Source organism: Seriola aureovittata, chromosome 6 (assembly GCF_021018895.1).
Source record: "Seriola aureovittata isolate HTS-2021-v1 ecotype China chromosome 6, ASM2101889v1, whole genome shotgun sequence".
NCBI lineage: Eukaryota > Metazoa > Chordata > Actinopteri > Carangiformes > Carangidae > Seriola > Seriola aureovittata.
Window position 1 is genome coordinate 3,644,727 of NC_079369.1, and position 12,910 is coordinate 3,657,636.

Below are 12,910 nucleotides of genomic sequence, written 5' to 3' on the forward strand. Positions count from 1 at the left end.
AACATCATTGAGAGAAACTTGCAAGATATCTGATTAAAACAAAACAAAAAATCCTTTGCTCTTTTTCTGAGATATGCTTATCTGCTGTCTGGCAGGGAGATTTTGTTTGTTTCATGTTTGTTTAATTGATAAAAAAAAAAAAAAAAAACAGAGTTTAAAATGAGATTTTAGCTGCTGAAAACTCCTCAGTAGTGTTTAAAAGTTTCCCCCATCCTCACACAAGTTAAACCTGCAGATTATGTGAGCATTATGTGTGGCATGAGTGCTTTTGACAAACCGGAGGGATCACTTGGCATCTCCCCCTGACTGGAGATGTTGCTCCGCGGTTGATTCATGGCAACAGGGTTCTCCACGTGGAAGCCAAGCCGGTAGTCAACCTGTGAACAAATAGTTGCAGACACGTGAAAGGGTCGTCTCGGTTGCGTGCGTGCGTGCGTGCTCGAGTACGGGTGTGATTCATCGATAATTCCTCATGCTGGGCCTTACTTTTGTCTTGGAATGCCATGTGAAGTGGAGGCTGTTGGTCTCGCTGGGCACGGGCAGGGTGAAGGACAGCGCATAATGATTCACCACATCATCTCGCACGTAGTAAAGCTCTGCATCCAGACCTGTGTGAGGGCAGAGGACATAAAAATTCAAGCTGATGAGAAAATACTGAGATCACCGGACATGAAAGGACAAATTCTCTAATCACACACAAAGAGAGAGCCTCAGAAAAAAAATGGTCAAATATCCACTTAAACCGCCAGCTTGGATTAGGAGGAGGGGGTGGGGGGGGTGGGGGTTCCCCTCAATAAGAGAGACTGACTAACCACATCTGTTAGTACTTGAGAACTCTTAGTGCCCAAGTGAAAAACTTCAAAACGTTCAAGTGAGACAACATCCAAAATATGACCGCGATTTTCTATCCAGGAAACTAAATTGGGCAGGGGAGGGGTTTAGAAGAAGGGAGTCGGATGCCTCAGATAAAAAAATAAAATAAAAAAAAATTAAAAAATGTGGTCTTGCGTACGACATCCACAAGCTGCTCAACCATTCAGTCTTCAGTAAATGCAAAGCACGTGAACAACAGACAGCCTCACACGTTGGTGCTGTGTGTGTGGTATTTCTTTATCATTCACCAAAACAAAATTTTTTTTTTTTTTTTCCACTGGGTTCCTGTTGCATTAAAACGTCATCAAAGTCTAATGTGTGCTGGTGAAATCCCCAACCCTGGCCCGGGGGCAGTGCGATCAGTCCTTGAAAGCGTCTGTCTGGCAGAGTGGTCTCCGTCTATCGGTCTCCGAGTATCTAGTTTAAAGAGAGGGGAAGAATGTGCCCAGGCTCCCCCAATACCCCCGGGCTGTCGCAGAGCTCTGGCTCGTAGACCTTTCTCACATTGGCTCAATTAAAAACATTCCCAGCCATTTGCCAACTCAGAAAGGGAAGGGGTATTATGTAAACTAGTATTTAACCAAGCCCAAAGAGTAAGATCGCTGGCTTTCCTTTCCATTAATTAGGAGTTTGCCCCTTGTACATTTTCAGCGAAACAGATGTTGAAATTAAATTTAGGTCTATAAATGTAGAATTAAATGTTGATTTTAAACCTTAGAAATAGTAGTTTGACAAAATGAATCTCAACTCAAGATAAACTAACTGGTATTTTCCACAACGTTTATAGTGGAAACTCAGTTTGTTCATTTATTTGGGGAGTTGAACAAAGCAATAACAAACAAAAGCAAGTAGGAAAGTGGAGCTTGAGTTAAGATTTTTTTTGTCAAACGCAGAGTTGTTTTAATGTGTCAGTAACAAAAGTTTAATAGGGGATGCAACCTATGATTATTTAATTATTGATTAATCTGCCAACTACTTTATCAATTGTTTGATCTTTAAAATCAGGAAAATAATGAAAAATGCGCATAAACATTTTAAAAAGCCGAACATGTCAAATTATTTTGTCACACCAACAATCATACTCCAAAGTAATTTGAGATACTGTGAAATGATAATAAGAAAACAAAAATGTTTTGGTGTTTTTACTTGAGAAATGACTCAATGATTGATTGATTGATTTTAATTTTTTCATTTTATGAAGATCAAATAACTGATTAATCAACGAATCATTTCATCTCTTAAGTTAATTGGTATAAGCACAGCAATAATAAATTCCATTGTTTCCTATAAACCAGTGTGTATCTGTAAAATCAGCTAACAGCTGTTAGCATCCTCACCACTGATGCCAGATTGTGTGCATTTAAAAACCGCTGATAATTTGGCCCGACACTCATATGTCTGGGGTCAACGCCTGTCCATCTTTGGTTTTAGAGGGATTTATAACACCTGTTGGAAAGCTTTTAGTGCAGGGCTAAGACAGACAGACACACACACACACACACAACGCTGTACAGACTCGCACTGAGCTGAAATGAAACAAGTGCACAAAATTCTTCATTTTTTACTTTTGGCATTTAATCTTAATCTTATTAGGGGCTTAAAATGAAGGACTAACTAACAGTAGTTAGTACTTGTATGCAGCACAGCTTTAAAAAAGAACCAGACATAGCGAGATACATGTGTTTAATTGTGATAAAATATAATAAAAAGTGATATTTTCTTCATATTGCCCCTTTTAATTCCATGCACTGGCTCTAATGGGTATACATGCAGGCACTCGACAGGCACAGACACAACCACACAGTTCAGTCCTGTAATAATTGCCTTTCTCATGCTCAACTCTGTGTGCCTCCCTTGTCTCAACATGTGGCCACACTGCTTTGATACCAATTAAACTATGCAACCAGGCATGCAGGCCCAAAGAGGACCAGTGTGCTCAAGGTTGTCCTTCCCACAGCACCTCAGCCATCCACCCAGACTGCAACGACTTCAAAAACAGGAAAGTGGAGGAATGGCAACAGGAGCCTGTCAGTGTACACAGACTGAGGACAGGGAATAAGTGGTTCCTGAGGTTAAGGAAGTTGAACCGTGCGCTGCAGTTTAATCCCTGGGATGGGGGAAACAGCATTACTAGAAGGTGTGCCTGTAAACAAGACTCCTATTTGTTTAGTGTTTAGTCACAACATATAAAAAGAGCCCCACTACACCATCACGCTGTTTGCCATTACAGATGCAGATGTTTTTTTTTTTTCCCTAATGCTAACAAACTTCTTAAATTCAAAAGGGGAAAATAACTTGGCAGCATTTTGTTTTGAGGGATTATTTCCTGCTGGACATTTCCATTCCTCTCCGCTGGTGTCAAGTGATTAACAATAGCCAGGGCAGAACACACTGTGTCACCTGCGCTGGTCTGAAATCACTCAACTCGAGCTCCCTTGAGCTTTCAGGATTTAACACAGATAGATTATATATCAAAGTTATTGCTTCATGGTTACTGTAATGCATCATCAAGCTTTAAATTGCGAAAAGTGTTTTTTACTTTTAAATGACACCAAATTCTGTTGGTCAAACAACCATTTACATCTTTTATTTAACCATATTTTCCACTTCTAAATATTGATACCTCATGTTACATGTATGCAGCACTGTATATGCAAGCAGCCTCTTTTTTTTTTGGCGTTTAGAACTAAGAACTTCATTATAGGTGTTAATACCATTCATTCTGTTTATACATAAAGTTTAAAGCAATTAAAAGTATAAATAATTACATATTTATCAAATAAATACAGTTTGAAGCAGAAATAATTAAAACAGTGTACTATTTGTATTCAAATAAATTTAATTAACTTTCTTGTAAATGTCTCCTCGTATTCCTTTATTAAGGAAAAACACATTATTTGATACATTTTCATTGCGGCCATAAAGTTCTTTATGCGCTCCTAAATTTTTAAACTTAGGAGCAGATGTGTTCTTTGAGTAAAAAGCAAGCGTCAAGCCCTGATTAAGCACAGACTAACATCTACAGCTATGTTTGGATAAACCTTGGCTATCGTGATGCATGGCTTGGCCCACAGTGACATGCAGCCATAAGAACCATCTGTAAAAATCAGCGCTACAGTTTATGTTTGTCATGCACAATTACATGATGTGACACTGTTTATAGAAAAACGTGATGAAATTCATCATCATAAATCAGCAATGCGTCTTGATCGACGGGTCACACACTGTACTGCTGCAAAAACAAAAATCTGAACTGAGGCCCTAAAAACTGTAGGCGGTGCATCGCTGGTTTCTGTTACTCATTGTTGGTGTTTGCTTCGACGTGGAACAACTACCTGTGGCTTTCCTTACAGCCAGTGACTGCCAGCTGATTCAATATTAGACTGGATGTTGTGCAAAAGTGGGAAAGCAGGAAGAGGAGTCCTTATATAACTTTTCATGGTTGCACAGCTTCAATTATTAGGATTAAAATTGTACAGGAAAAAAAACAAAAAACCATTTGATTTCCACCATAATTACGTCAGTCTCAGTCATTTAAAAACAATTCTAGTCCTACAAGTGGAACACCCGATTTAAGCGACACCTAAATTAAAGACAGTAATGAGGGACACGATTAAAACAGTTAGATAGTAATGTTAATGGTTGTGAAAGTAGTATAAATTATGCACAAAATAAGTTCTTTAGAGTCTGTCTTAATAGAATATTCATGTCACATTATGTATTATACTACTTTGTGAGAGCTATTGGTCGCTGTAATGATTAAGGTTGAGTCGATAGACGATGATCGCGGTGATCTACAACGTTCAGAGTGATCGCTGGTAGCTTCTGCCAATCTTTTGTTTTGCCAATATCAAGACAACATTTGGCTTGTTTCCCCATTTGTGTCAAAATAATAATAATAAGTATTACTGTTATTATTAACATTATTAGTAGTATTATTATTAGTAGTCAAGAGAGTCACAAGAGAGAGTGGGAGAAAGAACTGGATAATTAGTTGTAAATAATAAATGCTTTGTTTGCGATGACAGTTTTGTTTAGTTTTAACAGCTATGAAATACATTTGTTATCCTTCTGTGGGCATGTTCACTCCAAGAATACAATAAAATACATTTCAAGTCATTAACTTCGAGATTTGTCATTATTTTCTGACAGCTGATTCTACAACAATGAAATAATCATCATCATTAGTTGCGCCCTAATGCTCGCTAGAAACAGTGGATAAAGAAATGCGCTGCACACACACTACAACCAATGATGTGATGGTGCTTCATCCATTGATCAACATGGTTAGTTTTTAAATAGTCTGGCATCAAGCAGAGTCCAACAACTGTAATAGTTGAATGAATTCTGATATAGATATGAAGGCACAGCCCTTTAAAAGCATATTTGAGTCACTATAAAAGATGAAAATGATCAGAAGCTACTCAGGCGGGAAATTAAGAAAGATGCACAACTTTTGCTTGACCGGGATTTAACACCGGACGAATCACATGCTCTTTTCCACTCAACACCCTACTGACATTCCTAGAGTACCAAACACATTATACCTCAGAGCTGCCCAGTACAATCAGTCCTCTGCCTTTGGCCACAGAGCAGCTCCACTGGATCAGAATTTAAGTACCTTGCTCAAGGGCACATCAACACTTCTTTCAACTGCGAGAAGGGAGAGAGAATTACTCGCTCATTTCTCCTTCCCATATTTTCCATACAGGGTCAGAGACTCAAAGTGACACGAATAATTTGTTGCCATAAACATTTTCACATATCACATTAGAAAAAAATATGTCTCAGAAATGCACTGAAAACGGCTATTCCTTTCATCTACATCTGTCAAAACAAAATTATAAATTACAGCAACAAATCAGGAATAATTAATCTAAGTTTGTCTTTTCACTTTTGGCTCTACAAAGTTTTAAGTTGACACGCAGTGTTCTCTTGCGAGCTATGGAGCACGATGCAGACTTTGAAAGAGGAGAACAAAAGGTGGCAGTGGCCAGGTGGCAAGGTCCAGGACAGATATAACAAAGACCCCCTTGTGTGGACAGTCGACACTTTACCTCCCAAAGCCTCCATCCCTGAGCGCTCAGGAGATAAACACTCCCTCCAGCCTCTCATCGGGAAGATACTGGCCACACTAACCAAGGAAGGAGAAAATGAGGGCCAGCGTGAAACTCTATCAACTGGAAACTCCACACAAATCCACAGGCATGAATGAGGCAAGGGGAGGGGGGGGTTGGTGGTGGTGGTGGTGGTGGTAATGTACAAAGGATCTCAAGGTCTAAAATATCAAACGCACTGGAAAAACTACAAACTGAAGAGACCGATTTTGGTCCATGATTGAAAAAGACATCATGTAAAATAGCTCAATGCTAAAAAATCTGTGCAGAGTGATGAGCATTTCGGTCCGTCAGCTGACAAGTAAAAATAAGCCACGGTGGAAAATGAACAATGTTATTGTTATTGTTGCCCCCGTTCTTAAAAAAGCAAGGTCATTCGTGGCCACCAGAGTTTTACCATCAGAAAAGCACGCAGCGGACCAGCATGTCTGGGGAAACAAGCATTTAGCAATTTGACAAGAAGAAGAAACACAGCTCGGTCAGGTTGGCATATTTTCAATTTACTGTACTTGATGGGTAATGACGAAATTCAGAATGGGAATGCTATACGTGCTGATTTAAATGAACACAAGACTTGCTTTTTGTAAAACAAAAGCCCATCTCCAATAGAAGTTAGGGCTGTCTGTAATGTGGAGCATGTGCTTTCACTTGTTATTTCAGCAAACAAACAGACTCTAGCTTTTGTTCAAAGTGTACCACGTTTTAAGCCCAAACCATTCTGTAACATCTGAACAAAAAATCATGAAATTTATTGAAATGTATTTATTTATTTATTTATTTTAAATCTTATGGTACAGCATGTAAAGCCTCTACACCACTCTCCGCTCCACAACAACCAAACAATAAAATAAATATAAGATATCCCAATATACTTGTTTAAAATATCATGTTATGTTACAAAAACAAAAAAAGGTATACAGTAGTGATGTTCGAGGAAATTTAATTTTGGCTTTGAATTCTCAAATAGCCACCCTTTGCTATAACAACATCCACTCTAATATGAGGCTTTGGGTCAACAATTTCAGCAGGAAATCACCTGACATGCCATCGCAGCTCACAGTTAGTTGGCAGACATGTTTGTCCCACAGAAAGTCTGCAGGCATGGGGTCTAAAAACTGTGGAGGTCATTAATGTGAAGTCTCTTTCACTTTTAGCCTTTATCAGTGCTATATTTTACATCTTCCTAAGAGCAAAGAGCACCTATCTAAACAAATTCTTGATGGTGCATCATATATCATAATTAATCTTTTTTTTCCGCCCCATGTTAGGACTGTCTGATGGCCCAGGCTAAATGCCTTAGTAGGTTAGGCATAGTCAAGCTTCAGTGTACAGAAAACCACTTTCCCATAATGCTTTACTTCCACAAAAAAATGAAAAGCAACGCACAATAACGATGCAGAATACAGACTGAGGACAGCACAATCAAACATATTGACCAAAGACATTTAGTTAGGCTACAACAGCAGCAGGAGATGCAAAAACAGTCACATATGAAAGCATCTTACAGTTGGAAGAAAAAACACACATTAAGTCACAATCTCTGTGGTTTTCTTTGACTCACATCAAAGAGACCATACATCAATTTCCCTCTTTTATTTCATGAAGTGCCCCAAGGGCAGACGAGGATGAAGGCAGGGAAAGGAATCTGAGCGAGGCTGTCTGCCGTCGTCCCATTATAGGCACCTCATTGATGCTTATTTGTTGCTCAAAGAGGCTCCTTAGTTTACTCAACAAATATTAAATGGTTTACAGAAAAAATGATTAACTGTTTGTGGCAGAGTGATTTCATCTCGAGGCGACTAAAGGGTCATGTAAGAGGTCTCACACACAACTTTACTCATCTATTTTAGGATGCTGTTTTACATGGGCAGCTTTGTGAGTTAACGCATTAGTGTGAAAGTCTGGGCTGTGTACTCAAGGTCAAATATTTTTTTAGATTAGCCAAGTGTATGTCCAAACAAAATGTGCCTCCTATTTTAGAAATGCTTCAGAAAACGAGAAGGCTTGGAAATATTCAGCATCGACTGCTTCTAATGTTTCTTCATTTGCACAACACAACAGCAAAAATTACATCCACGTATAACTCTAACAACTAGCAGTAAAGCTCAATATCTTTTGACATTCGCTGCCAAACGAACACACAAGAACAAAAAAAGATGATAGCATATTCCTGATTCTGATTTTAACAGAAGGGTAGCAACTTATAAAACGGGTTGTTGCTTTACAGAATCTCCTTTGAGTGCTGCAGCTCTTAGACAAAAGATGTGAAAGCAGGGGCTCCCCTATTCAACCACAGGATCCTTGGAGAGTGGCATGAAGGAAATGAATACTGCTGCCAATCACTCTTCACTGTTCACAGGCTCTTTTTTAAAGCCCCTGCTTTGCCTTTCAGCTCTTTGGAGGGAGGGGGGTAAGGCTGGTTATCCAACATGCACTTGGTTCTTCGCAATACATGGACAGTTTTACACACTCACATTTTTTTTCAAGAGACCTGGTTATTTTGCATATACGCATGCTCGGCCAGAGGAATTACGCCAAATTCTGACCTAGTCACATGACTGGGGCGAGTGGAAAAAATGACCACATTGCTAGAATTTTCCCACTTGGAAGTCACAGTGAAATAAAAATATTGCTTTTCCTCGAGATTTCAACATGTGAGGTAGTGGTATTACCAGGTGGAGTTTGTCTCAGTGAAAACAACTGTAGCTGCACAAAACATGTTTCTCCTTCTCAGACTCAGAAAAAAGCACTGGAAAAACTTAACTTAATGGGGAACTGCTTATTTTGTCTACACAATGCTAATTTTGGTTGAAGACTGGGGAGCCATGGTTTTGCTTTGCAGTACTATAGTAAGCATTAAGACCAGGGAAACAGTAAGCATGCCATGCAAAGACTAGAAAACAGACTCTCTTAGAGCGTACTTTCCACCAAGAAAAATTCCTTAGAGTAATGTGTTCGGGAACAAGACCACTGCTGATTCTACCATGGAAAACTGGGCTCAAAAAACTCATTATTATAGGAGACAGCAAATAACGTCCCGAATGTACAGAAAAACGTATTTTTACTTCATTCCTCATCTTCTAAATGATCATGTGAATGGTCAGAATGCCAGGAAACAGAGAGAGAAAGAAAGCTATTCAAGCCCGTAAAACCACGTAGCTTGAGTCACTGGCCTTATGTACGTGGTCTGGTGAAGCAGCGTCTCTTTGACTGATTAGACAATAACTGTCCCAGAAATTTTAATACTGCACTGAACCATTGTTAAAATAGACCTGGAGATGTAAAACCTTTATAATACCCGATCAATAAAAATAATGATAATCCGCAACTATTTTGATACGCATTTAGTCATTTTCCAAGTATAAATGCCAGAAATGAATATCTGTGGGTTTTAGACTAAACAAGACATTTGAAGTGATCAATCTTTTCTGCTGTTTTAAAGGCTCAATTCTCCAGTGTTTTTCCTGCGTGCATTTGAGCGCTGCCACTGAGATTTCACGTGGTTCATGAATATTCACAAGGAAACGCAACTGCTGACTGACTGATGCTAGCATGAAACAAAGGGAGGCCCTGCCACACTCCCACCACCCAGAGAGCAGTGAGGCTGGCAACTGGAGCAGAGAATAAGAAGTTAGCAGAACAGCTCTGACCTTGGTCGTGCGATGTATGTTCACTTTAGGCTGTTTGTCAGTAAATAAATGCTACAACTCATCAAGACCACAAGTTCCCACATCTCCCCTGTGCTTCCCAGCTAGAGTCCAGACGATGAGTCAGGAAGTGAGGCAGGAAAAATGCAGGATTCCACATTTTCACTGGAGTGTGGCGTTGTCAGTTAATGGTAAATATTTTGAAGATTTCCATTGAAGTGATTTTTTTTTTTTTAGATATTTTTCCTCTGTGCTGCACATTTGATATGTTTAGTGTCAGTTCTAAGGAATAACCCCAAGACATGTTCGGCCAGGAAGGAGTCCAGAAAGTTAAAAGATATCCAGCCAAGACAGGCTGCACAAAAAAAAATGAGACAGGACAGGCTCTGGATTTAAGAAAAAGATTTGGTACTGATACTGTCATGAAAAGGTATGTTTCAGTCTGGTCCATATGTTTCTCATTGTTGTTGTAAACAGCTGAGTCGCACACACTGATGGTGGTTTTTTTGGAGGGCGTGCAGTTGGGGGGTGTAATTGGTTGTTTGGCTCTGCTTGCCTATCTATAAAAGTCACCGCACGCCGCTGGTAGGTTACACTACCAAACCTTATGCAAACATTGCACCTTTGTGGTTGGCAACCCCAATTAATCAGGATATGAATAAAACTGTTCAGTTTATGCACACAAAATAAAAATTTGTGCTTGAACCATTTTTTAGAAGATTAAGTTTTAAATCTTTAAGCATAAGTCTGTTATGTCAGCACCCCATTAATGACAAAATGACTCCAAAGTGTTCTCATCCGTTTGTAATCCTTTGTGCACATTTATGAGAGCAAAACAAACTGTGCTTCGTTATTTCTCGAGTTATCACAATTTAGTTAGTTGTGTAACTGGTCATAACTTGAGACTTAATTAAATGTGCAAACGAATGGGTCACTACTTTGGAGTCATTCGGATGTTCATGGGATGCTGATGCCTAAATTTAAAAATGCAATGTTTAATTTCTCGAAAAAGGTGCGAGCACAAATATGCACAAACATATCAAAAAGGTTTTATTGAGATACTGATCATATGGGGTGCCAAATTCAGAGGTACAAACTTAGACAACTGTGCAACTTTGTCCTGTGAACTTATCTGTGTGTACCTATTTGTGTCTGAAAGACTGGGTTGTTTATATCTATTTTATATTATTTATTTTCTATTTATGTTCAATGAAAATAGTGCAAGTAATTCTCGGTGTTGAGGCATTTCAGGCTTCACATTTATCACTTCAGTGAACTGGGCCTCCACAGTGATACAAGCTCCTGGTAAATCAACACACACGACAAGGTGAAGATGAAGAATCCTATCTATAATGATTCAAAAGACGTTTTAAGACTCCTCCACCGACGCACATAAATATGAGTCTGGCATCGCGCACTCATGGTTTAACACACACCAACACTACCGCTGGAAAAAACCCTAGAGGAAACATTGGACATTGTACATGTCAATTCCAGTCCAAGACTCTCTTCCTACTTTAAAGCAATTTCTTAGAGATCTGATCCACATACCGCCTGTTTTAACCTTCACTAACCTTCCCTTTAGAAATCTACAAATAGACACAATGAAATTTGGATCAATGACAAAGCTTTGTATTTAAAAAAAAAAAAAAAAAAGTGAGGCCTGGCCAGTTTTTGACCCATCACAAGCAGTTCCTCCCCTCTTTGTCCTGGTTCATACCAGGACAACGAGCCGTGTTTTGTAAAAAGAAAAGTTTGTAGGGATTCTTAGGATTTTTCAACTGCCCCCCAGCAGAAACCGATGCTTGGAGTTAAGTATGGCTTGAGTAATTGAATTTGAAGTAGTAGCTTTTAGACAATTCAAACGAGGGGTGCAGGTTTTGAATCACAGCTCATATGGGAGCCGAGGGTAGGAATGCATGTGTGGAGTGGGATTTTTTTGGACACACAGTTCACTTCTCATTACTCATGTGCAAAAACAATCAGGGATGCTGCCTGGAGTTCATCCGTAGATAAACACACTGTATATGCAAAACCCTGCTTCAGTTCAGGCATGACGTTTTCCTGTTCCTTAGCAACCCCTCGAGAGTCAGGTGGTTTGGTAAAGTTATCAAAATGAAAGAATCCTGAACAGACAGTCCATCTGCTCCCGAGACCAAAGCAAGACTACATTACTTGTTGATATGTTTTTCCCATCACAATAATGTCTCTAGGTTTTATTGGCAAATACAATTTTATGACCGAGTAGTTAAAATGTATAATTAACAGAAATCCTGTACATGATAGAGGATATGGAGACAGTAAATTTCAAGAAACTTTCAAGAGGATTGTAAAAGGTTTTAAAAGGTTAAAAATGGCTGAGGAATTATCTGATAGATTTTTCTGATTTTCTGATGTCTATATACTCCAGGCCTGCACAGCATTAAACAAGATACGTTTCTATTGAATGTAGTGTGTGTCTGTGTATAGGTATATATATATAAAATATAATAATAATTAAAAATTATATTGTGACCGTTTAAGGAAATAATAAACTGCTGGTTAGTCAGGTGTGGTGCTGTTATAACAGTTTCAACATGAACTAAACTTTACAATCTAACTGGAAGAGTTGCTTCACAGCTACCCACAGGTAATGATTCAGTCTTTTAAGGTGATGAGCTTAAAACAATTATTTGATGTGCTTCATAGTTAAGGTGGAACATCACAACTACTGGTCACTATGTACCAGCTGTCAGTCATTTACACTAATGAGAAAGATACAACACTAACGAGCTGTGCATTGAGATTGTTAATCTAGAGAAAGATTTACAACTCACTTGGTCTTTTTAAAAATGGCAAAAAAGAGACAAACCAGTCTATATTTAAAACCACCATAATGATATGAAGAGTTGCTCATTTTTGGATGAACCCATTTTAGACTGATTGTAAATCAGCATGCTTCCAGCAAATTACCCAGACAACAGTCAAGAATTTCATTTCAGTTAATCAAGAGCAGGAGTTACCACTAATTGTCAACTCCTGTCTAGCAGACACTAGCCGAAGACAAATTTAAATTTCAAGTGATCCACAAAGCCATGAGATGACAGTGAGCCAGCATGCACAACATACGTTTTTCACAGCAGACATTTGTACACGTCAACCAGGAAAAGCAAAAGGTATGATTAATAACATTAACATTGTTGTGCATGCTTGCTGAGTGACACGGCTTACACTTAAATGGAACGCAGCCATTGTTAATGTTATCAAACACACCCGTGATTTTCCTATTGTGAC

General features: G+C 38.9%; 1 protein-coding gene across 3 annotated transcripts in view; it reads right to left on the bottom strand.

The window, feature by feature from the left end:
• Positions 1 to 12,910, bottom strand: part of ryk (receptor like tyrosine kinase) — a 40,130-nt gene that overhangs the window by 23,195 nt on the left and 4,025 nt on the right. For all 3 annotated transcript variants that reach the window (XM_056378719.1, XM_056378720.1, XM_056378718.1), the window contains exons 2-3: positions 487 to 608; positions 278 to 377 (exon numbers count right to left, since the gene is read on the bottom strand). In XM_056378719.1, the coding sequence (XP_056234694.1) occupies positions 278 to 377; positions 487 to 608 (222 nt within the window). The remainder of the gene's footprint in view (positions 1 to 277; positions 378 to 486; positions 609 to 12,910) is intronic.